Consider the following 26,821-nt stretch of genomic DNA (forward strand, 5'->3'; position numbering starts at 1 on the left):
AGATTTTTAACTGTGATATGTTGGCATTCCTTTTGGGAGTCTTTCTTTGACATCTCCCAAAGTATTTTATGGCATAAGAAATTGCCTTGCCGTAAAAACCTTGATACTGTGGATATGATCTGCTTCATGAAAACTCAGCTTCAAGGTTCTGGAGTACCTCATGGCCATAGATGGATGTAAGAAAATGGTTCTTGTTACTGTTTCAGTAGTCAGTCATTTTGCTTTTACCCAAGCACTGAGGAGGTTTTGCATCATACATTAAGGTAATAATGAATAATAAATTGCAAACGTCTCAATGTCAAATATTTTGACTCACTCATCAAAATTTAGTTAATGTTACTAAAAAATCAGTCCGCCTGAAATATTAATGGTGTATGATTTTATGGTGTTTCTGCTACTTTGCAAGTTTGCAAGTGCTAGCTGGATACTTAATAACATGCTGCTTTTCACTTTTCCATAACATTAAACTTCCAGTGCTTTATCAAATACTTTTTCTATTCAGTACAATAACTACCTCACTGGATCAAACTTTTCTATGCTCTATACACCTCTCCCCAGCATTAATACACTTTATGCAACTCTGCCTGGTTGGACATATTAAATATATATTTGGTCCACCACCTATTGTATATCTGACATTCCCACTTATTATTTAGTTAACAAGAGAGTCACTAAGAGAAAAGAAGAGCAGAAGAGAAGAGGACAAAAAAGGAGAGGAAATGAGAAATTAGTTTAGACGAGGAGCATCAAACTTTTACTGTTGGTTTCAGAGACTTCTGTTATGTGTGTGTGTGTTTGCGTGTCTGTGTGTGCGCATGTGAGACTGTGGGTGCATGTGGGGCTGTGTATGAGAATGCGAGACTGTGCGTATTTGTGATAGAAGACAGTGTGTGTGTGACTGACAATGACAGTGAGTGCGACGAACAAGAGAGGCCCATTCTTCTGTTAATTACCGAGTTAATGACACACTATGCTCCAGTGGACATGTAACATGGCAGGCTGATGCACACAACACACACACACACACACACACACACACACACACACACACACACACACACACACACACAAACACAAGGATAATGGCTAAGTCTGCTTCAGTGCTCACACAACATGGCAGGCTGCTATGCAAAGAGCTTGACAGTGAGATAGCAGGCTAACAATGATACACACACATGCACACAATCAGGCACACACACACACGCACACAATCACATGCACGCGGGCGCGCGCGCACACACACACACACACACACACACACACACACACACACACACAGCAACTGACAGGGAACCTCATCAAACCAGCTTTAATGAAGTCACTTCTCCCAAATAGTAGAGGGGAAGAAAGGAGGGATGAGAGGAGGAGGGGAGAAAAGGAGGACAAGGTCGCCTGGATTGATGACGCTCATTAGCCTAATAAGGTACTTTAATGAAGCGGGCCCAACACTATAGAGTGCCACAACACTAAAAACACACACACACACACACACACACACGCGCGCACACGCACGCACGCACACACGCATGCACGTACACACACACACACACACACACACACACACAGATTTTGTGAGTTTGTGTTGTCCCTTGCATTTCACATAAGCACAGCTATTTTTGTCAGCGTCTCTCCACACACACCCAACATAAACACACAGACACACATGTATACAGGAAATGCATTCTCAGACACAATAAAAAACACTTTCACATTCAATCAGAGCAACAGCTGACAGCTGCAAACAAACACTCACCTCTCCTTCTGAGGACTGCAAGAGGAGGTCTTTCCTACAGGACGCTGTGAAGTCTCCCACTCCAGCGTTGACCTCGACACCTCTGGGGGCCTCCAGGGTAAGGGTCCGAGTTGGGGACTCCAACCTGTGAAGCATACACACACTTAAGTCACAGTGGAAGAAGTGGAAACAGTGAAAGCCTGCACTTGGACATACATCTGTATGAAAAGACTGAGTTATTTTAGCATCGTGCTTCAGCCACCATTAGACTATTACCACAGGATCAATAATGAACCGACTGTGAACAAGGTTTTCAATCCCCAGCTGCTCAATCAAAAGCAGTAAAAACTATGATTGAACTTGTATCGCTAATACAACAAAGGAAAAATCATATTAATCATTACAAAAAAAAAATCATATCTCTCTGATTAAATGTTGCATGTTAAACAACACCCCGGAATTACACAGTGAAACGAACAACAAGCTGGTTTTTCCATGTTACATGTTAAAGGAACCTTTTTGAACTGCCCAAATGCTGTTGGACGTCAGAGGTTTAAGGAAAACACATTTGCTTACTAGGGTTGCTACTAACGACCATTTTTCTATTGGTTAATCTATCGACTATTTTACCAGTTAGTCGATTATTTTAAATGATTCATTTCCTCCAAGGAATTTAACTAACACACTGGCACGTCAGTCAACATAGGTGCAGATTCTAGCCTTAACATTTTCTCTATTTAAAGGACATAGCAGGTAGCAGGCAGATGATGTTATGGCTTTTATGGCTGAGTGTATTTAGCAGCTACAAGGACAAAAAATATCAAAAAGCTCTTTCTACCAATGTACAGACAACACTTACGGATGAAGTAATCCTTCACATTTTTGTTAGTGATCGCATTGTGCACCATAAAAATATAAAATATACAAAATAACACTGGTTACACACAACTTATAGTGAAGAGATTTGAACTGTGATTTGCTCATCCTCCCAAACTCAGGGATAAACAAGATGGATATTTTTAGGACTTTAACGTTATCTTATCCATACCCTTATTGGTCCAGCTCATACTATTACTGGTTCTTTTTCATTACTAAACAATTGAGTTTTTTTAATTATTGTTTTTAAAAGAGAATAAATTATTATATCAGGATTTAAATACAACTTAATACTGTTTCTCAAGCAGCAACAGTAATGATCACAACAACAAAGTCACTAAAACTAAACTCAATATCTCACTGGAAACAAACGTAGAACGTCAGTAAAATGTCTGACATCAAAATACTGTGTGAAGTTTAGAAAGAATAAAGGACACAGACACACAGTATCCTTCCTTCCTGTCCTCTGTCCTCCTCCCTCTGCTGCTGGTGTGAAACGGGTGGGGGGGTTTCTTAGGCAACATACAGTCGCCTAAGAAACAGTTGAAAGCTTCTTCGTAACAATACGCTATTAGCTTTACCGTGGTTGTGTACAAGACACAACAGTTGAAAACTTTTCTAGATGCTTTTTGAAGTAAAAAATCAGCACTCTCTGTCTTGACTAAAGGCCTCCATCGAGTACAACACCCTGATATTACAAAAGTAACAGCACTCTGCCTCTTGACTACACAACTCAAACCTGAAGAGCGAGTGCTGTTTTTTCCATGTTACATGTTACAGTACCTTCTAGTACTGTAACATGTAACATGGAACTTCCTCAAAGCTGCTGGACGTCAGAGGTGGTTTGATGAAGGACTTACTGACTTTTTACTGCACTCACAGTAACGTGAAGTAGAGCAATAGTTATCATGAACTCGAGTAATTTTTGAGTTATCTTTACTTGACCTGGTTCTGTGTCCACCACAGCCGTGTGTGTGTGTGTGTGTGTGTGTGTGTGTGTGTGTGTGTGTGTGTGTGTGTGGAATATGTAGCCCTGCAGAGAGCAGAGGACAGAAGCAGCGTGACCATAAATGATTAAAAAAAAAAAAAAAAAAAATTAAAGTGTTAAAATATTGATATCAACACATTGTCCAGTGTTGACATCGTTGATTACGGCTTTGGCATTGGCTGTATTGCTTACAAGCAACTTATAAAATATTCAACAATAAGCCTCTTTAGGTGACTTATAATAGTGCAATTTAATTTTTGTACAAACACTGCCATGTTCTTCAGACATTAAATGTTATGTCTTAATCGTTTCATTCAATTTGCAAGTATTGCATGTATCCATAAATGTCTAAATAACCACAGTCTAAAGGTGTGCAGTGACAGAGTGAAACCTTTTACAGTTTCAGGCTCAGTGACTCAGGATGCATCTATAGAGAACCTTTAAAAACCCTCCTCAGGACATACTTCTTTCTTTGTTCTGGGGATCAATACATTTTTACAATACATTCCAAGTTTTTATGGTATTTTTTATTGTATCATTGCTTGCGTTTTATTCTTCCATATGTGTTGTAGAAAGACCCATCTAGGGACAGGCATTGCAAACTATAAATGATGTGGTATGTGGTGTTGGTCTATGTTATATAGTTGTTCCTATAAAAATAAAGATTTTATAAACTGCAGTGGCAACAGCAATGAACAATAGTTGCAGAGAACTGTTCTAAGGTGTGCTCTGCTGGTTTTGATCCAAACAACCTTTTGGAAAGTGATGCACGTATACAGGAGAAATTTAATCTAAAAAGCCTTGAAAAACTTTCAGATTTATTCAAATCTCAAGTGTTGCACAAAATATTTCAAAGTGCTTTAGATGATCTGAATAGAAGTCACATTTGACTCAGCAGAGAAATAGTGTAGCTAGCTAATTAGTGCATGTAGTGTGACCTAATACATGCCAACCTTTATTTTTTTTTTTTTTGAGAATCAGAGATTTTTCTTGATTTTCTAATTCATTTTGTAGTAACTGTTTCCTTTGTCTTTGAGAAAACCTACTTGAATTATTATGAACACTTAAGAACTGTTATACTGCACTGCTCAAAAGTGCTCTGGCCATGGTTGGCGTCACTCCCCTTGGAGTGTGAGGGGTAAGTCTGTGATTGAAAGTTGAAAACAATATGAGATGATTAAACGGCTTGGTGATGTTAGATCAGCATAGTGCTTCACTCAAGGGCATGTTGGCAAGTGAAATTAAATAAAGAGTGCTTTCAGCAAAGCAGACAGAATAACAATTTATGAAGTGTGAGCGTAACAAATTAAACAGCACAGTCACAACAAAGATCAAATAAGGAAAAAAAAGCTTCGCTTTAAGGGTACTTTTCCAGATATCCTTTGCTCAAAGGCATTTCAGAAGGTTGGTCTCCCGATCCCTTCTGAGGGGTTGTAGGGATAAAGTATATAAGCCAAAGGGCAGATTAACTAAAGTCATAACGTCCAATCTGTGGCCAAAAAAAAAGATACATAAACGAACATTAGTGCCTTGTCCCAAGGCACTTTGGCTGGGAGTGATCGTACCAAGCTTCCTTTGTTAATGTCCTTCACTTCACTAGAGTCACCAGGATGGAGGCAATGTACACCCTCCTCACAGGTACTTTGGCAAAAAATAATTCTACATTTCATGGTTTCAATCTGAAGAACTGAACATTAGCAGACAGAAAAAGGCTCCCTTGGCAGTGGTTTTCCATGTCTGGCTGCACCCGAGTAATGAACACGCACTTTAGAAGATATTTTTGTTTCAACATTGCTCCTTTTCTGCTCCCAGGGTTATTTTCGGGGTGTTTACGCTTGATTAAAAAAAAGAAAAAAGTTGCAAAAACAGTTCCCCTTGAAATAAAAATAAAAACATCAACTAAATGACTGCGTTGACTCTAGTAATTAAATCAAGTGTAAATTAACTTGCTTTCTGACCATTGATTCATTAAGTGAAGTAGGCTGAAGGAGAGCAGATCACTAGTGTCAATATAGTGTCACTTGATTTAAGAAAATGCTTCAAGCAGGCTGGTTTGCTTCAGAATTAAGTCATCTCAACCCACCAATTTGCTACTCTCATTGTAATGAAAATGGGAGTTTAGGAGTCCGTATCAGTATTCATGTCCCTTTTTTTTTTAAAATGAACAGATTTGTAAGACCTTTACAAATTAAACCATTTCATCTGTCAACATGTCTAAGTTTACTGTTTGTCCAAACTGATGGTGGTATTTATTCTTGGTTGAACGTAAAGGTATTGGAGGTGTAGAGGAGTCATGAGGTGGATTAAAGGTGAGGGAAGGTTTGCTACTGTGCAGTGCTGAGCATCCAAACTATATAATAAGTGTTGGAAGCAGACACTTCACATTGGGCCTGACTTATTGATCTGTAAAAACAGAGCATATGCTGCACCAGTCAGAGGTTAAGAAGAGGAGAAATAAAGAGAGAGACAGGCAGACAGGTAGACAAGAGATCAAAAGTGAGTTGGAGGGAATGAAAACCGAAACCCTTCTCCTATCTGTCATTATGTTATAGTTTTGCGTGTGTAAGGGGGACAGAGAAAGAGAGAGAGAGAGAGAGAGGGAGAGAGAGAGAGAGAGAGAGAGAGAGAGAGAGAGACAGAGACAGACCGTAGTCAACAGCAGTGAAGTGAGAATCTTCGGCTAGTTTGACAGCAGAGGCAATTACAGTGACGCTGCTGCAGGCTGAAACCAGCTCTCATGGGCAAACACACACACACACACACACACACACACACACACACACACACACACACACAGTGCATTCAGAAAGTATAATTATAGTTATGTTGCAGCCTTATGATACAATTTCATTTTTTTCCCTCATAAATCTACACTCAATACCTCAGAATCACAAAGCGAAAACAGATTTTTATTTTTGTATTTTTATTTGTTAAAAAGGAAAATGTCAAATATCACACTGACATAAGTATTCAGAGCCTTTATTCAGTACTTAGTTGAAGCACCTATGGCAGTGATTACAGCCTCAAGCCTTCTTGGGTGTTACAAGCGTGAATACTTTCTGAATGCACTGTACATGCAGACGATCTATCACTCTGTCTCTTGCCGTTCTCTCTCCGTCTCAACATCAAACTCTGTTTATTTTCGCCTCTGTTTTAACTCACCTGTCTGTTTCCTTCACAAACATGCCATCTTATACTTTATCAGTTTTTCCATATGTTCTAATTTTCAAAATTTCATGAATGTGTCCTTTCATATAAATTCAAAGTATCAGAACTGTCATTTGAAGCTATGGTCTTAAAATACTTTCAGAGAGTAGAAAGAATAGACGTGAAGTGTTTTTTTGAGCATCATCACTAATAAAATGATTGACCAATGAAACTTTTAGCCATGCAAGTGGCGTCGCAGTGTTGGTCAGCCTGAACATCTGTCATTGTGGCCATGGAATTTGGTACAGACATCACAGTCAGAGGATGAAACACAGTGACTTTGGTGATCCCCTGATTTTTCCTGTAGTATCAGGATGAAGCTGACATTTTGGTGTTGAAAGAAATATCTTGACAGCTAGAGGATGGAGCGGCATAAAATTTGGTACAGGCATTCATGTCTCTCTCAGGATGCTCTGTCATAACTTTGGTGTTCTCCTGATTTTTCCTCTACAACCATCGTCTGGACAAAAACCTAAGTTCCAATAACCTTCAGCTGGACTTCACGTCAGCCTGCTAACACACAAAACTAAGATGGTGAAAACGGTAAACATTATAACTGCTAAACATCAGCTTGTTCACCAGTTTCACTGTGAATATGTTGCCGTGCTGATGTTAGCATTTATCTCAAAGCACCTCTGTGCCTAAATACAGCTTCACAGTGCTGCTGCAGTATATGGCTGCTGACTCTGTCTCATTAGTGCTTGAAAAACTTATTGCACCTCTCCTTTAATATGATAAAATACATGCATGTAAACATTACTATAAAAGCAGATAAAACATGTGCTCTATAGTTCCTTCTCTTTCTGTCTGTCAAAACCGAAAATAATTTTGATATGTTAATTCAATTATTAATTAACTGACATACCCCTGCTTTCTTTCTTTGCAGCTAACTCACATATGATCAGCAAGACATGCTACTTTTAAGACACCTGTTAAAACCAAGTTGATTTGCATCAGAAACAACAGGTAAATGGCTTGTTAAGGTGGATTTTTAAAAAAAAAAAATCTTTTTATGTCCCACACACTAATATGGTCATATTTTTACTTTCATATACACTCACAAATTCACCTATCTTCAAAGCCTCCCTGCTTCACAGCATTGACCCATGCATCCTTTCTTCTGACTGTCAACATCAAAATGAATCACCTCCAACAACTTTAACTTCCATCTCTAAGTCACTCAATAATACTCCTATACAAGTATCCACGCACGCGCACACACACACACACACAGAGTAAAGTTTCTGCTCAGGCCCCTGCGTGGTTGTGCTTTTTCATGGTGCAGATAGCAGGAGTCTGCAGCCAAGCCGTTATCTTTGCAATTCATTATTATTACAGAAAACTGTCTCCCCCTACCTCTCTGCTTCCAGTTCTTACATTATTCCTCCCTTTCTCTCTCACCAACAATCCCCAGCCCCCACCTCTCTCTCATAGATCTGTTTTGACCTTCAGTCACGACAAGGCCATTTTATACAGCGTCCATATTTGTCCAACCTGACAAGATAAGCAGGACAGAAATACATCAGCATGAAAAGGTTTTTTATCTTAATTCATTTTGGGGGGAAAAGTGGAGGAAGATGGGGAGGGAAGAGTCTTGGATATTCAAAAAGAAAGAAAAAAACAACAAGAGACTAATTATTGCACATTTTAAGAAATATGATATCGAAGAATCCTCAGATATGCATCTGTCGGAAATATAAATGGGGACTTTTATAGTACAATCAGCAATCCCATTTGTATATTTTTATGTTAACATTTCATATCTCAGTTTGGTGTTCACTGCAATTTTGTCTTATCTGTTACTCCCTATAGTCACTGAATGTGAATCTCGCGTCCATTAGGATTAAATACCCACTTTGCCTCTGAGTCATGGCTGCGTTTATATCACTGAAAAGGACATCTGGTGTCAGTTTGTAGAGCTCAAACAATTACTGTGTTCAACTGAAAATTCAAACACCTGTGATAAAATCCAACACCTCTTAGGATTTCTTAAGCATGTTCACACAAAAGACAGTTTTTTTTCAAAGGCCCTGGAATTGGACCTATTCTATGGTGAACCTATTTAAATGTTGTCAGTCACTGCTGCCTCAGCATGAGTAATATTTGTTGAATATGATGACGATGACATGAAACAGAAGCAGCTAAACGGAATTCAGCCACCATTCATTTATCATTTAAACTTTTGCTTTTCCCACTTTCTTCTAGATCATGGTCCATTCAATTTATTTTCCTGCATCCTGAGAGCTCATGCCTCAAATCTGGTACAAACATCGATAGGAACTTTTCCAAGCCACATTTCAAAGCCAATTTGTATTTGAAATGCTATTTTCCAGGTTCATTTGTGACAATCTGGCTGTAAAGGCAATGCCTGATTTTTGAAACTAGTGGTTTGTGACATTTTTAAATACCGAAACATCCGCTTGCTCCTTAGCTCAGATTGGATGTAGTATTTGATCATGTTCACGTATTTTATACATGTCCTACGTTTCCTAAATTTCATAAAATCCTTGTTCCCACTTTCAGTTTGTTGAAGTGGATCCCAACTACTTAATGTTGAGAATCTAATGAGTTTGTGTACTGCCATTACTTAAATAATGAGTAAACATGACTTAGAATTTATCTCATGTATAACAGGATCAGATTTTCTAGATCGTCCACCATTTGCCACTCAAAGCTGTTTTCTGTGCACGACTTAAGAACATAGCTTTTAAGTGGTAGCTCATACTTCCTAAAAGAGAAACAGAAAACATATAAGTCTTTTATGAATGGAGGTTGACTTGATGTAAGTTCCATTGACATCATAAATCCTACAAACTTGATCTTCTGGCTGTGGGGTGAAACTTTCAACTTTCAAGAGAAATGACTTCGATTTGTGAGATTTTCAAAAGCAGTGGGAGAAGTTGTGCAGAAAGTCTCACTTGAAATGTTAAAATCTGGGCTTTTTAGTGTGATTTATATTTCCCGGAAGACTTGGCTGACATTCATCCTGCCCTTTTCCTCTTCAGAACCCTTGAAGGCCACACCACCTTATCGCCACATTGCCATTTGGGATGCAAACCTTTAACCTTTTCGTGCTAAATGCTCCGTCATCTACTCAGTGCCCCTGCCGCTATCGTCCAACCCTGTCCAAGAAGCACTTTAAAAACTCGGTGCTGAGTGATGCATTGAGACAAGCCTGAAGACAGTTAAACACACTGTCTTTGACTTTTAGAGAGTTAGATTTAGGCAGAAAGCAGAAATATGGCATTTCCAAAGCCTCCTAACTTTTGCAGTGAGTCTGTGTTTGGATGAGTGAGGGTGATGTAGTGTGTTTAAATTGCCACATGAATCCTGTAGGTGTAAAAAAAAAAAAAAAAAAAAAAAGAAAAAAAAACGAGTGAAAGAGTGAAAAGCCCTGGGCTGTTTTAAAAAGTTATAAAAGTCCCACAGAGTTACTGAGGAGGGACAGGAGAGAGTCAAGGTACATTAGAGGTTTGTGTTTCTGGAGAGAATGTGTGTGAATGTTTGTGTGTGCTAGAAAGACTGAGAGACAAAAGTTTGTGTGTGTGTGTGTGTGTGTGTGTGTGTGTGTGTGTGTGTGTGTGTGTGTGTGTATTTATTGTACAACGATTTAGCCTAAGGAGTCAGAACATCTATTTCCAGATATTACGTTCACCAGCGGTCACTTTGCCGCACACTTCCCAACTGTTTCTGTGTTTGCACAGCTGTCTTGCATGACATGAGTTACATGACATTCAAAAGCACGTACATCTGTCCGCCTTTACACAACACACAGCTTGACAAATCCGTGAGTTACTCTAAAACGACTTTCCGAGCCGCTCTCTGTCCTCCTTGCTGTGAAACGTAGCTGAGGAAATGGCTAATGGCAGAGTGTGCAAGGAGAAAAAATGTCAAGCAATTTCATGCCTTTGTGCCTCCGATGGGGCGCCAAGCTGATAATTTAATCAGTAGTGAAAGACTAGCTTCACTCCTCCACAACTTCCGCCATTCCATCCATTGTTCACAGTCTTGTTTTTTCTAGGAAAGAGTTGGAAATTTACATAATAAAAACAACAAAAAAAGAAAGAGTAAGGAAAAGAGAGAGGCGAGTGGGTAGAGAACGGACGGGTGAAAGGAAGTGTATTGTGTTCCGGTCCAGCGCTTCACCTCCATCTACCCAGCACATCTGGTCACAAAGCAACCAACTTGTACTGTTGTGTCTTGATTCGTGAAACACTGGCCCCTAATATTATAGAATGTTTGCACACTATCATAACCTTTACTTCCTCAGTAATAGATGTGACCTGTAGAAAATATTGTTTCAAGTGTCCATCATATGAAACCATGACAAGGTTGGATGGTGTCAGATCCAGTTATTACCTCTTGGTGACTCTGCAAAGTATTGAACTTAAAATGTGTGGGATGTAGAAAATAAAAACAATAAAAAATAATAATATAAAAAACACCTTCATAAAACTCATATAACTAATATGCCCCATGAAGAAGGGAGTTACACTACTGAACTATTCAAACAGAAGAAGAAAAGAAAGCCAAACAGCCGGACAAGAAAAAAACATTTCTTGTGTTTTTTGACACTTAAACACATGAACAAATGCAGACGCTGTAAGGTATACATGAGTATTTTCTTTGCTCCCAGTTGTAGATATGAGGTCAGAAAAACAGCGGCAGAGTCTGTGCTTTGCTTCATTAGCATTGTCTCAGTATTCCATTCAGCAGAGCCTGACAGAAAACACTTCTGAGCAGAGAAACAAGAGAAATTAGAGCTCCCTCACAAAGACGATGAGAAAGACTACAGTGCATTTAGTCTCTGTGCTTTGTGTTGTCTTTACCCATCTGTTGTTCACGCCCTCTGTAAAGCAGCATAGCTTTTTTTTTAATGATGTGACGAGGGGTAGGCAGTCTGCAGAAAACTGAAAAACTTACCATTTCCAGGTGTAAGAAGTCAGATATGAAGCTATTTATTTGAAAGAAATATTATTCAACTAACAGAGAAGTGCATCTTTGAACAAGTTCAGCTGCTCGCATAGAAATCAATCATTGTTGGCAGACTTAAGGCTCAGTGTGACACTTGAATAAGACATCATCTTAAGAGGCTTCTACAAGACCTTGCTGCATTAATGACATCTTTAGCGATTGTATTGCAGTCTTTGTTATTTAATATGCCTTGCAAATGGTGCCATCTTGTACTTTTCTAAAGATTGGATGAAACTTTAATGATCCCTGTGGGGAAGTTGGGTATTTGCAGCCGCATAGAGAAGGATATAGATAAGGGAAGAACAAATACAGAGTGCTAAAGATATAATTCGATAAGTAATTGCCACAGCAGAACATATCAGGATTAACACACCAGATAACAAAATACAGAGAGACAGTGTGTCCTCGACGAGAGAGATTTACAGGTTAGAGGTGTATCTGCAAGTGTGCAAGTTTAGCTGTTCACATTATTGGTGATACAGATGGAAGAACATATGTTGGGAAATGAGATTGTGAATGTCACTCTGTTCCCATAAAAACTGACAAAGTGCCCCTGGGAAAGGCACCTAAACCCACTGTTCCACTTTAATGTAGAGAAACTACTGCCTCAACGGCATTTTTGTGCTGATAATATGAAAAAGGCTCGCGGCACAAAGTGTGCATTTTTCCATCTCATGAGAGGCTCTATTCAGCTGGCGGTGATGTACTGCGATCCTCTTATTAATAAAATAAAACATAGTTCACATTAATCAACAATAGCAAACATTGGAACTGTATGTTGCATTTAGCACAGGTTACGGTATTTTATGAGGAATTTTGCTTTTAGTGTTTTTTGTTTATTTCTTTATTTACTTTTTGTAAACCAAGGCGAATAGGAGACTACTTGCCGCATCAACAACCTCACCTCCTCTTGATGCCAAGTTAAAAGAAAAAGCAAAAAAAAAAAAAAGCTGAACATCTAACTTCTAACTACAAAGTACGCATCTTTTCATGTTGAAAAAAAAAACTGCTGCATTACTTAAAGCAGTGACTTCCTCATCACTCATTGTTGACTTTTATGAAAAAAAGGGTTGCCATTTTAAACAAGAAAAGAGATATATGAATAAAGTCCTACATGTGGTCATCTCCACACCCAATGCCAGCACAATTTGTCAAAGTTAGACATACTTTAGAAAAACAAGTTTTAAGTCTGTTACATAACAAGGCAAATCTACAGTATTTGTGACTGGACTGTTTGTCCGTGTAGGTTGTGCATGCAAATGAATGAATTTGTGTTTCTTTAGGAAAAGTGAGTATAGGCCTAAGCTGAATAAGTGAAGATAATGTGCGTTTCAAGAATGTGAAACTTTCCAACATGAGTTGCAGGGAGATGTGACCGGCTTTAATCTTTCATTCGGAGCTTTAACTGCAGTGAACATCAGTGAAAAGATGCATAATTCTTTTAGGTTTGGTTCAAATTTGTGATACATTGATGAAAAAAGGAAGACAGAATACATACATACAGAATGAGAGTACATTATAATAAGTGAGAGATGAAACTTGAGAGAAGATAGCAAAGACAGACATCAACAGGTTAATACATAGATTAATAATAGAGGGTAGTTCATACCCTCCCCCTAGTGGAAAGAAAGAGAACAAAAGAAAGTGAAAACACAAGAGACAGAAAAAGGGATCAGGAGAAAGGGGAAGAGAAGGGGGAAGCAGAGAGAGAGTGTTTTGAAGGGGAGAAAAGAAAACCTAAGCAGAGGCAAACACAATCAGAAGATAAACTCTTTGCTTTTCTCTCTTTCTCTGCCTCATTGCCCGCCCTCCTACAGTCATCCTATCGGTTTTTCTCTCTTTCCTTCTGCCTGTCGCTCGCCTCCTGGCTGGAGTCTGGCGGCACTCGCTCTTTCTCTCTCAGTTGAAAACATACAAACAGAAGAAGTCCTGCTGGTAAAAATGTAACACCTTCTCACCATTTTATCGTACTCATTTCAATTTTTTTGTTTTCTTTCTCACCCCTTCTCCTCCACGTCTCTCTCTTCATTCACTGCCATATTTAACTAGAACTATTTTTAGTCTACTTGTCCATATTTCACTCTCTCTTCAGCTCTTTCCACCCTCTCCCTCTGGCATCTCATCACTACAAAAATATGAACTTTGACAAGGTTAGCTGAATTCTGACTTTTAGAAAAATCTTAAAGTTAAAGTTAATCTGCTAACAGAGTGGAACATTTTCATCTCTCAAAAACTGAAACTAGCTTTTTCATAAATTATAAAACAAAGTCATAATGATAACTTTCCTCTAAGATGTAAAAACTTCAATTTATATTCTTTGGCTTAAATAATAATTAGAGGTTGATTAGCCTTAGAAACTTAAATCATCAGCCTTTAAAGTTAAAAACTGAATATTAATCTGTGATTCATTACAAATAGAGAGGGTTCTGCTAACTTAGCTTGTGTGAGGTAGTTGAATCATTTGGGTGAAAATGAAGACAATAAGCCAATATTATCAACAACAAATTGAAATAAAATTTCAGTCTTACTAAATTTACACAACCAGTCAGAGGAGATTTGTTTCCAAATGAAGGTAACACAGTGATGGTGAGTTTTTCCAAGTAAAATTCCCAAGGTTGGTCTTTGTCACTGTGTTTTACTGCTTATTCTGGATATTTATTTTTACTCTCTTGCCTTAAATTCCCACCATGAAGTCAGATTTTCTCATATAAGTCTGGAATACAATAGAGCTGCTTGTTGCTGTGGATTAGGAGCATATGTGTGTGTATGCACATGGGGTGTTTGAATATCTGTGAGCGTGTCTTTATGTGTGCTTGTTTTCAGTATTTTCTAATGTTATTTATCTGCTGTGATTTCAGTGTCTAGCCAAAACAGCCTGTAGCCATTTGTAATAGTCTTTATCCACAGTGGAACATTTGGCTCTGTCGCAAAATCTGATATTAACAGCCGTCTATCTTTGCAACCCACACACACAAAACACACAACAGCTGAGCTCGCACGCGTGTGCGCACACATGCACACGCGCACACACGCACACACAGACACACACAAACACGCGCATGCACTTAAAGTCACAAGGAACAGATGCTTGGCAATATGGCAAGGCGACTGTTGAATATTTACTGGGTGTTGTTTTCACATATTCCCCCTCAAGATGTGTACAACAGTATTCAGTGATAAACAGCAGTTGATAAACAATAACCAACAAATATAAACAACAATCAACATAGGCAAACAGACAGATGGAACAACAATGTATACAGTTTAGTGAGGTGGAGCTCCAAAGCCCTGTGAGCCAATCCAAAAAAAAAAAAAAATCACATTAATAGGGGGAAATGACTTGTGGGAGAAGTTATCACAGTACAATCTTGCCTTACTCTTCATAACCAGCAATCAGAACTTTAATACAGTTAATTGGTGTGTAATTGCAGACTTTTAGCTGACACCAAACATCAGAGCAGCTTACAGGCCACCAGCTATTGTGTGGAACATGCATTTGGTTTTCCTTTGCATCTTTGATAACTTTGCACTTGCTTAAGATTAGGGAAAGACTGAGAAAGGTCTTGGCTAAATACTGAAAAGGACATAAAACAGGTCGTGTTTACTTTATTAGCATATAACTAAAGCCATTTTTTTTCCTAACCTTAACCAAAGTCTCTAAACATCTCTCAGGATGGACTCTGTTCTTTATATACCCACCATCCACCCTGACCACCTACCTAGTGCAAAACTTGCTTGCTGTACTTCTTACAATAGAAAAAAAAAAAAATGCCACTATTTCCATCAAAACATTTATTGAAACATATTTTGGGTATTTTTTTAGTAGGACATAAATAGTTTTCTCTTGTAGAAGACAAGGCTGGAATGTCCACAGGACAGCGACATAATGTAAAAGCCTTCAGCNTTTTAGTAGGACATAAATAGTTTTCTCTTGTAGAAGACAATGTAAAAGCCTTCAGCAAATGTAATGTTAGAATTTTTTTTGGGGGGGGGGGGCTCAGTGTATGGCTTCATCTTTTTCTTGTTTTTGTTCACAAACCAAAACTGAACTGTGTAGCCCCTTTACAATCTGATGTTTAATTGAGTTGCTGAGAGTTACTTGCTTGTCACAAGACATCATTTTATTCTTCACTTCTTGTTTCTGATGTGCTCTTTCATTGTGCTTTCAGATACAATCAGTTTTGTCCCTGCGATGTTTTAAACCAACCTCCCTACAAAAGGTTTCTCAGGAGTCAAGGTGATTAAAACAAGTGAGACGCAGGCTATACCGATATTAAAATGGTGAGTATCTTATCTCAGCTTGATTGAATTTAGTACCTTCTATCCCAGCAATGTACTGCACAGCTGTACTACATTGGGAAGTATAAATATCAGATTGGGGTGCTCAGTAGTAACTGACTACAATCAGGACAGTAGACAAATGATTTTACTGGTACATCCATACTATTCACATCATTATCACATGAGACTGTCTCCTACAAATTCAGGACCCTCATTACTGAGTGTCAACATCTGGGAAAATGTATTACATCAATCTGTAGAACATGACAGTCTAACAAATACACAAAAACACACACAGAAATTCAGATACCTTATAGATCGTTCCCATAACTGTGCTTGCTTTCCTTTACTCCGTCTCTCTTTGTTCTCAATGATTTCCCTGTGTGTCTAATCAATAAGAGACAAAACAGAGCAGGGCAGGGCTGATTGTCCTTGTTGTACCAATGAAAAGAGAGGTATTAGATGCATCCAAAATCCAATCCCAGGACAGCAAACTGTAGGAAAGGCTATGTGCTTTTTTAAAGAGCATAAATGCGGTTCTGGTTCACTTGGATGGTGATATCTCCAGGCTTTGACTAAAAGGCTGTCAATACATTGAATACATTCTGAATTCATAGAGCACTTTCGACTTTAAACAACAATATTTTTCACATCAGGTAAATAATCCTGGTTTAAATTAGGTTTTGTAAGCGATAGTATAAGGTTTTCGATCTATAATCTGTATTATAATTGTAGGAGACAAATAATACTCTTTGAATTCCTCTAAAGAGAGCACTGTTTGTGGTGAACACTGATGAAAGTATGAAGGGAATGAAGAGAAAGAGGGAGACAACAAAGGTTGAAAACAGCGCCTAAAGTTTTTTCTGCCAAACTTGCAATCGATCCCTGTATCAAGTTGACCCTCGGCACAAAAAAAGAAAACAGGCATTGTTGAAAACCGTCATGCAAGTGAACTGCTATCCTTTAAGGGGAACTGTAGTGTGAAGAGAGGCTTTTCCCAAAGGCACAGTTCAAAGAGAATGTGACTCATTCTTAATTTTAATGATTTCCAATTACTTTGACACAAACCCCAACTTTTTAATCAAAAAACAGCTAGGGGCGGGCTTACTTCTGAGTTTTTTGGAGCTAATTAGGTGGTGTACTTTGCGATCCCACACCATGCTCCTCCATCTGGCTGCTCACACGAAAACCTGGTTATATCAACTCTGCTCTGAGACTCCTTCAAAATAAGCGTGGGAAGTGGGCCTAATTTAGTTCACATTGTTGTTTCTACTAGGCATTTGAGGAGTGTAACCTCAATTAAAACGTAAATGGGAAGTGTACTTTCCTAATGTTAAGGTTCAAGACACTTTGGGTTATTTGTTAAACCTCTGACTTTTGGCCATTTACATACTCAAGATAATGAGAGTGCCATGTGCTTAGAATTATAATCATAATTTATTACTCTGTCAGTGTCTGGTTAGACTAGTTTAAGTCTAGTTGAGCGGAAATGCTAAATATTTTTTCATAAAAACAAGAAAATTAAACTAACTACATATATATTCTGACCTCAACATCAACTTTGAGTTGTTTGAAACTTATTCAGAGTTGACTGAACTGTTGGATATGTGGGTGAGGGAGGGGAGGAAAATGGAAGGCCTACAGGGTGAATCATTTCCTCATTCTCTACTTCAAGGACTCGTAAAATTTTACAGTCTGTAATTGGGTTAAATTGGAAGTACCCCAAGGACCCAGGGCCATTAAGTTGTATTAGTAGTCTTGCCATTTAGGGACCTACTAGAGAGAAACATGCATAACAACTTTTGGTCCCAAACTCGAATCAGAAACCCACAGCATTACATTTATTTCATAGGTTAGGATGAAGAAGAAACTGTAAGGTGGAAGAACTGGATGAAACGAAGGCAGAGTAAAAGCACAGTTCCCTCTACACATAAAGGTCAGTCTTTTACTTGCTGGGATGGAGAGATGGGTGGCAGAATTGAGGGCGGGGAGGGATGCCCTTAATTTTGTTTAAAGCAATAGATCTCTGTGTTCAGAGCCCTGCTGACTATCATTCTTGCTTTTTAATCAGGTAGCGTTTTACACCTGGGACACTAGGTGAATGCAATTAACAGCATTTACCCGCCCAATAAGAGAAACCAGCAGCACTCCTGAGGACCAGGATTGAAAACCACTGGATGAGACAAAGAGAAGGACAGGAAAAAAGGATGGAGACAGACAAACTGCCTCCGCCCAAGCTACTTTCAGAAGTTGACCTCGCCATGGGATCTGGTTTAATTTGGATGGAAACAGAGAGATGGACACAAGGCCAGAGAATAAGAAGGTCTGACCCTGTAAGGATTTGATCCCCCATGAGAGGGTTCTTGAGGAGAGATGGTGATTAAAAAAGCTACGAGAATATAAAATAGAAACCACAAAAGACAAAGGCACAAAACACATTCTCATTAATAGAAATATCCTGAGGGAGTAGTTATTGAGGGGAGGGAGAGTTAAACACATTCCAGGTCTTACTCTCATTGCTCTGTGTTGGGTAGGTTAGTGCCTTTCTCTGCAAATTTTCCACTTGGGAATGGCTGAATATATACAGCAGATCTCACTCTGCTAAGGTTTTCCCCAGCCAGTTACAGGGGTTGATCTAATGACTCTCAAACTGGGGCATTGGGATCCTCTGTGCATCAATTACAAAATCAAATAATCAAATATTTTGCTATTATTCGGAACAAAAACATGCTACTAATCACAAAATGCATGAGAAATATACAATTTGTATACAAATGATGATTCTAGTAACATGTTCAATAATCACTCACTCACACACACACACACACACACACACACACACACACACACACACACACTTGAGAATCTTTGGGGTGAGATCTGTAAAACTTTGTGTGGACAGGATATTAAACATGGTGTTCAACCTTGCCTGGTTACACTATATAGGCCTACACCACAATAACTCCTTTGTCTAGTATTAGTAATATCCTCTAAAATCTCAGGCATCAGAGCAGCCACTGTGATTCAAACAGACTGTTCACACAGAATATGTACAGGTAAGTAAAGTGTGCGAAAAAGACTGATACTTCAAAAGATGCTTTCATTGAGATTTCCTCTTTCTATTCCCCATTTCTAGTAGGCCTACCAAAATGTTTGTGTGGAAATCATGTAGAAATACAGAGTGTGTGCTTTGCTTCATATTGTGTAAAAACTGGTGTGTAATTTTGGTATATTCTTTTTATTTCTGGCTTCATATGTGAGGAACTTATCGTCCAAAGTCCACTTTTTCACTGTTGCCCTACACTACTCTACCCTTCCTAAATAAAATCCTTTCCCATGCCCCTGAGTCTGATATAGCTCTGCAGTCCTATCTATCCTCAGGTAGATACATGGAAATAGAGCGAGGGATAGGGGAAGGGGCATGGAGCACAAATCCTTCCCTGATGCCCTTGGCTGTGTTAGGGCTAACTCTCCCCAGGGAGCCTTCGGATGACCCCAGGCCTGGGATAGAGGAGGAGAAGGCATAGAGGGAGGGATAAGAGGATGAAAGAGTGGATAGAAATGGAGATATTGACTGTGCAGCAGCTTCTTTCTCTCTCCTGTGGACCCAAGCATCGGATGAATTTAGAGACCTGAGGTAACCCAATGTCCACTAGCGTCAGCATGGTGATGTTGCTGTGTGAGACTGCTCAAACTGTCTTGGTCCGGTAATTGTTGATTGATTTTTGTCTCTCTGTTGAAATAGTGCTCTTCCCTGCAGTTATTTTTGCAGTGGTGGTGCCCCTGTCACACAGGTACACACTTCGTCCTCCTCTGGATTATGCTTCTTTATCTGTGTTACTGTCAAGGTGCCTATTGTACTATAATCTCAAAGACTCAGTTTGAGTATTGTGTTCTTCAGTTTCTTCACTTAGCCTCCTTTGTGATGTTCTATTTTTTATCTGCTTTTTTCCACTGCCCATTCATCGTCTTCTTTTGTGGTTCTTCCCAAGATATCTAATTTCTTCCCCTCACTTAACTTCTTTCGAAGGTTTAACTTGCCCAGTTGAAGGAAGGGTCTCATTGTCCCATTATTTAACATCATCCTGTGGAGCCCCTTTGAGTCAGTAACTGTGCTTCAGGGCAAGACAGATAAGCTGGACTCCATTTCCTTTTTGATCCCTCTCTGTTTCTGAACTTTTGCTGCCTGAAGCATACAATACGATGAGGTGATCGTCAGTCATTTTTATACATTGTAATATATTGGAATTTTTTGCCAGTGTTAGTTTTCCTACAGAAAAACCTATGCAACCTCCAATTCATCAGCAGAAAGTCTGTATGTCATTAGTGCCCAGTGATCAGTGGGAAATGCAGTGCCAAAACACCAAAGATGGACACAAAAAGAGAACCTTGGGGATTAGTACTGTAGACAGAACTAAAATAAGTTTTAAATTAAAAGCATGAAGATTACAACACCATCAAAACTGCCTGGCTGCCTGACTGACTGTCAATCTAGCTTTCCAGCCACTTGTCCCTCTTTACGTCAGTCTCTGTCTACACCTTTGGCAGCTAGCTGTCAGTGTTTATTGAGTGATTTCAGGACTCATGTCACTCATTTTTCAAAAAACATGATTTTTTTTTCATGGAACACTAACACATACTCCTTGTCTCGCCGCATCTTGTGTGTATTCAGTGTGACTCACTTTGCTGTCCTCTCTACTTGCCCTTTCTCTCATCTCAGGAATTGCGGATAAAGAAAGTGATGTCCGCCCTACCAACAATGATAAGAACAGCAGCAACAAAGATGGACATTATCGTCTCTATAAAAAAAATCACATCCCAGTGAAATGTTATGAAAGTGAAATGAAAAGGTAGAGGTGGAAAGAAGATGGAACAACAGATATGAAATAATATGGTTTGCCAAAAAATGCCAGTGATGAATCTTTTAGATAATCTATCAGTCGATCAGTGTCAAGAGTGAGTTACATCAGAAAAAGGCAAAGGTGTTAGGAGGAGAGAAAGAAAGTCAAGACTCAAAAACAAGAAACAACAGGAATCATGGTTTATTCTCTGAGTTAAGGAGGCTATAAATATTGAGGACAGCCTGAGGTTGGAGCCACAAATCATAGTGGATACACATCCACGGTCATGGAAACAATCAAAAATCAAAGCTTACACAGTACCTTAAAGATAACGGCACATGTTTGAAGGTCTGTTTATGATGTTTGATTGTCACTGATTTGGTCAAAATGCGGCAGTTGTACAAAGATGGTTTTGGTCCTGATTGATTGGTTTGATTAAGACCACATTCGGACCAATAATAGCACTGCACTGAAAGACATGGCCTCCTCATTCATTTCAAGCACACCACTGTGATGGTGCAACAGGAGCTCTTCAATCCTGTCTCCAATGAGCAGAAACTATTATGCTGTGTATTTGTGCCAGAAAAGCCTTCAACACTATGTTGTCGTCCTTTCACTTAGGCAAACATTTCTGCCTTTTAAGTGTCCAGTAAATCTTGTCATCCTTGCATGTGGGAACATTTCTCGTCCACCTAAGGCTGTACTCACACTGTTGTTGTATTTGTAGTTAAAGTGCTACCTCAGCCACATGTTGTGCTGATAATGAAAAGCAGCTTTATTATCAGCGACTTGCTGCTGCTATCAGTTAAGAGTACCAGCTACACCTCCTCAACATTTAGAAACTCCCACAACACGGACATCTACTACCAACTTTTCTACAGCAACTTCATCCATTTTCAGTCTGTTTGTTGTTGTTGTTGTTGTTGACTGCCTATGTATTGTCAGTCCTCACATCTTTTTTCATGTTATTTAGTCAGTCACTGTCATGAATGCTTCTCTGAAATGTTGAACTATGCTGCTTAAAAAGATGCCAGCCACAGCACTTTTCCAAAGCGACCGCTTTTTGTCTGCCTCCCGGCCGCTCCCTGTACACCTTAAAGTGGAAAAGCAGTTTGACAAAAAAAGAAAAGGAAAAAAAAAAAGCAGAATAGTGTGAACATGGCTTACAGCGATCACACCAGAGGCTTTGAAAATGCATGCCATAGCGTCCTAGAGTGTTCTCTGGAAAGCAGGCTGCTGAGCATTTTGTTTTTGTGCTACTAGCATAACCCAGTTTCAGCTCTGTGTGTTGTGCATTCATGTCTCTTACGTTTCAGTCACATCCACAGTCAACTGTAATATTCCTGAAGCATTTCAAACAGTACTGATAGAAATCTTCAGTGAATCTGACTGTGGTCATTGCAATTGGCACATTACATGACCTAAAGCCATAGTTACCTCTACTTTGACTCAGTCACACAGACCGAAAACAAACAATGTAAATACAAACACATTCATTCATTCAGGAAATTGAAATGCACTATTGGAGTCGTTTGATTCTTTAGCTTGTCAAGTGCTTATTCCCCATATTCAACTTGCCATCAAGTCGCTGTTTGCCCAAATATAACTTGATGTTAAGCGTCTGATCCAATCTTTCATCTACTCTTTCCAGTCTGCTGCATTGTTAATTCTTTTCCCAGCATACAGTGAAGCCACACTACATAAAAATCACAATGTGCAATAGTAAAACAAACAAACAAAATATGTTTTCATCTACTGAAATAAGGCTTTTCTTGACAGGAACTTGTTGACCTGTAAATTATCATGCGTGTACAGTGTGTGTGCCATCTGTCCTTCTTTGTTTCCCTCTTTTCTTCTCCTCTTTTCTCAATGTTAAACTGTAAGATAGATCATTAGCTTTAAATGGACTTCGGTCCACTCATTACATGTTCCATTTACCTTCACTACAGACAAAGGGGGGTGGGACATGTGGAAAGATCTAGATAAAACAGAGAGATGAGGACAAAGATATGATGAGAAAAAGACACACAGATAGGAAGACAAAAAGAAAGTTCCAACCACAAAGGGATTAAAATCTTTAGAGGAAAAGTGCCTGTGAATTAGTGAAAGAGAATAGAACCTGCACTTTCCTTTTCTTGATATCATCTGGACAAGTAATGTGACATATCTGTTCATTTTGAATAAACCTCAATTAAAACCTGGAAAAAAAAACATCATGATAATAACTACACTTCAGTCTGTTTCTTTCCCTACCATTTAACAGCTAATAACTGACAACAGAGAGGGGGGAGTATTTGAACCATTTATTGCCTTTTTGTCAGTGTTATTTTTCTGTGCTTTTCATTAACCCTGCAGTAGGTGTGTGTGTGTGTGTGTGTGTGTGTGTGTGTGTGGTTTCCACTTCATGCATGTCACTTCCTGTTCCTGATGTATTCATACTGTTGCACTGACAATGCTGCATGTGGGGTGATGAGTTGTTTCGAGCACGCAATATATTTGAGTTTTTAATATGTTTTAATTCATTAATTCTGTGTGTTTGTGCAAAGTTGCTTTTATTTTGTGCTTTCAATGGTATGTTTGTATTTGTGTCTATTGTCCATGTGTTTATAGATGTCCATATATTCATACTGTGAAGTGAAGATGACATGATGATAATCTCAATTCAGGCAAAACTGATTCATTCAGTGTTTTTTTTTTAACTAATAATTTGTTTTATGTCAATCCACAGGGGTGTTACTGATGTAAAATCTGTTAAAACTGATGAAAATCAAAGCAGCACAAATGTTAGGATTTGCTGCGTTGAATTTATAACACCAGTCACTGCAGTGGTTCCTTTCCTTTCTTCACCTTGGGCCTTCATCACAGGTTTCATCGACTTACTTATCTGCACTGACCTGTCCATTGACCCAATGTTCTTGCGCCTCCTTCCCTCTGTATCTTTCCATCCCCACCTAACCCCACACATCACTTCTTTGCTTTCTTCAACTCTTTCTGGTTCACCCAGTCATCAAAACATCTCCTCCCTCTCCTCTCCTTTGATCCCTCAGCATGCATGGGGTCCTATTTCCTCTACTACCCATTTTGCTTTACTTTCAACCACTCTTTTGTCTCTCCCTGTCTATCCATCTCATACCTGTGTGTCAAGTCATTTCAATTTCTCTCCGTTCCTGAATCCTATTTTATGTCTGACGCATTTCTCTTTTCTCTTCCAAGTTATTGCTTGGAATCATAGCATGACATGACATAGCAAGAGAAAGGAACAACTGGAGACTCAGAGAGAATGAACACTTTTGGCAAGAGGCCCTTACTGGATTCAAACCCAGGATTTGGCAATCACAAGATACAGGTTTACTGAGCAACTGTGCCACCTCTGAGTCTTAGTTTTCATACGCTGCATACAAAGCACTGCATAGAAAAGATGTACATTTAAGGCTGCATGAATACATGCAGACTAAAAGAATGGCACAAACTGAAGGATGTGGCCTTCATTTAGACAATGCTAAAAAAAAAAGTCATACAACCACTTAAGTGAGCTAACATTCACCTTGAGCAGGCAAACTACTCAATGTGATAAAATGAAACGAATATTAGCTTCAACATGAACTCTATTAAGATGTCTGTGAATTTTTTAAAGATGAAGAAGCCATTGACAGTGCTGCTGCTGTGCTTGATGCAAACTGATTAAATGCTTGATTGAATAAAGACATTAAACACTCAAGAAGAGTACCAAGCAATCAGTGCCGTCTTAACAATTCCCCACATTAAAAAATTCATAAGGTCTGGCCCCTCATGTGGTGTCATCAGCCTACCTAAACACTGTCTAAACAAATTCACAGTTTCATTCTAAAGCCAGACAATAAAAAACTCAGTAGGTCTTGAACTCTTTGGTTCAGAGTTTTAAACTTCTCTATATTATTATATTATTATTATATAATATTATTAATATTATTATATTTCCATATTTCCACTTGTCTCAAAAGACATGAATTGTTGCACTCCCTGAATGTATTCATATTTTTGCCGTATCACATTATCTTCTGCTGCTATGAGTCAATGTCGCTGCAGGAGCCATGTCGATTTAATCTATTCTTCTATACTCTAACTCCCATCCCCTCCTCCCATACTTTTTCCCCTCTGACAATCTCCTCTGCCCTCCCTCTTCTCTTTCCTCTATCTTTTGATTGTCCTCTTCATCACCCCTACCCCAGCCCTGCTTCCTCTTCTATCCCACCTGTTTAATATCTGATCTCAATGTCTTTTTTTTCTCTTCTCCCTTTATTCAGTCAGTTATGTCTGTTCCTCCATTCTCTACTACTTTGCCTCTTGCACAACATGCAGTGCATCCTGGTTTTCACAGTGCCTTATAACTTCTTTGTCTTCCCCTTCATTCCTCTCTCCACCTGCATCTCTCTTCTTTCCTGCCTCTCTTTTTGAGTTTTCCTCTCTGGCCAAAGGCCACTTCAGCTTAATCCTGTTTGACAATACCCAAATGAGATTGAGACATTAATAATTAAGGAACTTCATATGCCCCTAAAAGACACCCAAAACACACTCCAGGAAAGGGAATGAGAAGACACACACACATACACACAGTTAGCTAATGCAGTGATGGGGACACCAGCAGTTTGAGCTGCTTTTATTGGAGGCAACATTTGATCATTCTGAGGTTTGCGTAAGCATTACTGAGGAGCTGTCTGTGGTCACAAGTACTCTGTTTCATACTGTCGTTTTTCTGTTGTATTTGTAAAAATAAAAGGTTACTGTAATCTTGAAAAGACCCTCTCCTCATTAGCTTACATCAGTTTAAAACAACATGTTCTGACGCAAACGGAATTCACGTTACAGCAAATAAAGGTAATCAACTCCAAAAAATAAAAAGAGTAAACACAGCTCATCTACCCTGCACTACATGCGTTCAAGTGCGTATATCAGTGGCAGACACCGCTTGGTACCAGCCTGACCATTGTACACTGGAGCTCTGAGGGCTTTTGTTCCCTCTGCGAGGCCTGTCAAATGGCCAATCACCAGCACACCTCTTTCTGCAGTGAGCTGATTCCAAGTCATGAGCACAGTGAACCACTGGGCTGGCATCTAAGCTAACAGCGCAAGTTTTTACATAACAACACATTTTCCCCTAAATTATTATTTGTGGTGTCACTCTTAGTAATTATTCATGAAAACATACACTTCATAAATATTCTACCACAACAAGTGAACCGATGTGCCAGACTGCTTGTCTAACACATACACACACAGTCATATGCATACATAGAAAATGATTTAGAATACTTACTTTAGGTCCTGGAAGGGTTCTGCCCTTACATGTGATGTCTCTACAGAATGGCTGAACACCACGCCTTCATTCCCTGGAGAGAGGGTAAGAGTGGATGAAAGGAAGGAAAATAAATCACACACGTCTTTTGTGTGGAAGCCTGCACAACATTGCATCATACCTCTATTCTTGAAGCTGTGGCAGGCACTTAAAATGCGTGACACAGGATCTTCCTTGTGTCATACGAATTATGTTCAAATTCAACAATGTTTCCAGTAACAATAAATACATTTACTGGTAGTGTGTAAGTGCATATTTTATGTGTTCATGAAAAAAAAAAAAAATCACAGATGTACTGATACTACATATCAAAATATGCAAACAGAGATGTACCTGAGCACACGCAGACGCACACAGAGACAGAGACACACACTTCCACTTGCTTTTCTCATTCTGATTTCATGTTTCGAGTGTATTAGCAAATTTATTATAGTGCACCAAAGGGCAATTTTCCATCACACTTTTTAGTTTTTCTTTTCATTTCCCTTAAATTGCTTTGTCTTTTTTCTGCAATTATTCTCACATGGCTTTTCTTGGACTTATCCCTTTCTGTCCATCTCTCTTTTCTCTTACTGTATCTCTCTGGTGTC

General features: G+C 39.0%; 1 protein-coding gene across 1 annotated transcript in view; it reads right to left on the reverse strand.

Moving 5' to 3' along the window:
- LOC111229373 (zeta-sarcoglycan-like) overlaps window positions 1-26,821 on the reverse strand; it is a 145,101-nt gene that overhangs the window by 14,152 nt on the left and 104,128 nt on the right. The window contains exons 5-6 of the mRNA XM_022755682.1: window positions 26,193-26,265; window positions 1,754-1,877 (exon numbers count right to left, since the gene is read on the reverse strand). Coding sequence (XP_022611403.1) covers window positions 1,754-1,877; window positions 26,193-26,265 — 197 coding nt within the window. The remainder of the gene's footprint in view (window positions 1-1,753; window positions 1,878-26,192; window positions 26,266-26,821) is intronic.

The sequence above is a fragment of the Seriola dumerili genome, unplaced genomic scaffold (assembly GCF_002260705.1).
Source record: "Seriola dumerili isolate Sdu_G_001 unplaced genomic scaffold, Sdu_1.0 BDQW01000230.1, whole genome shotgun sequence".
NCBI classification, from domain to species: Eukaryota; Metazoa; Chordata; class Actinopteri; order Carangiformes; family Carangidae; genus Seriola; species Seriola dumerili.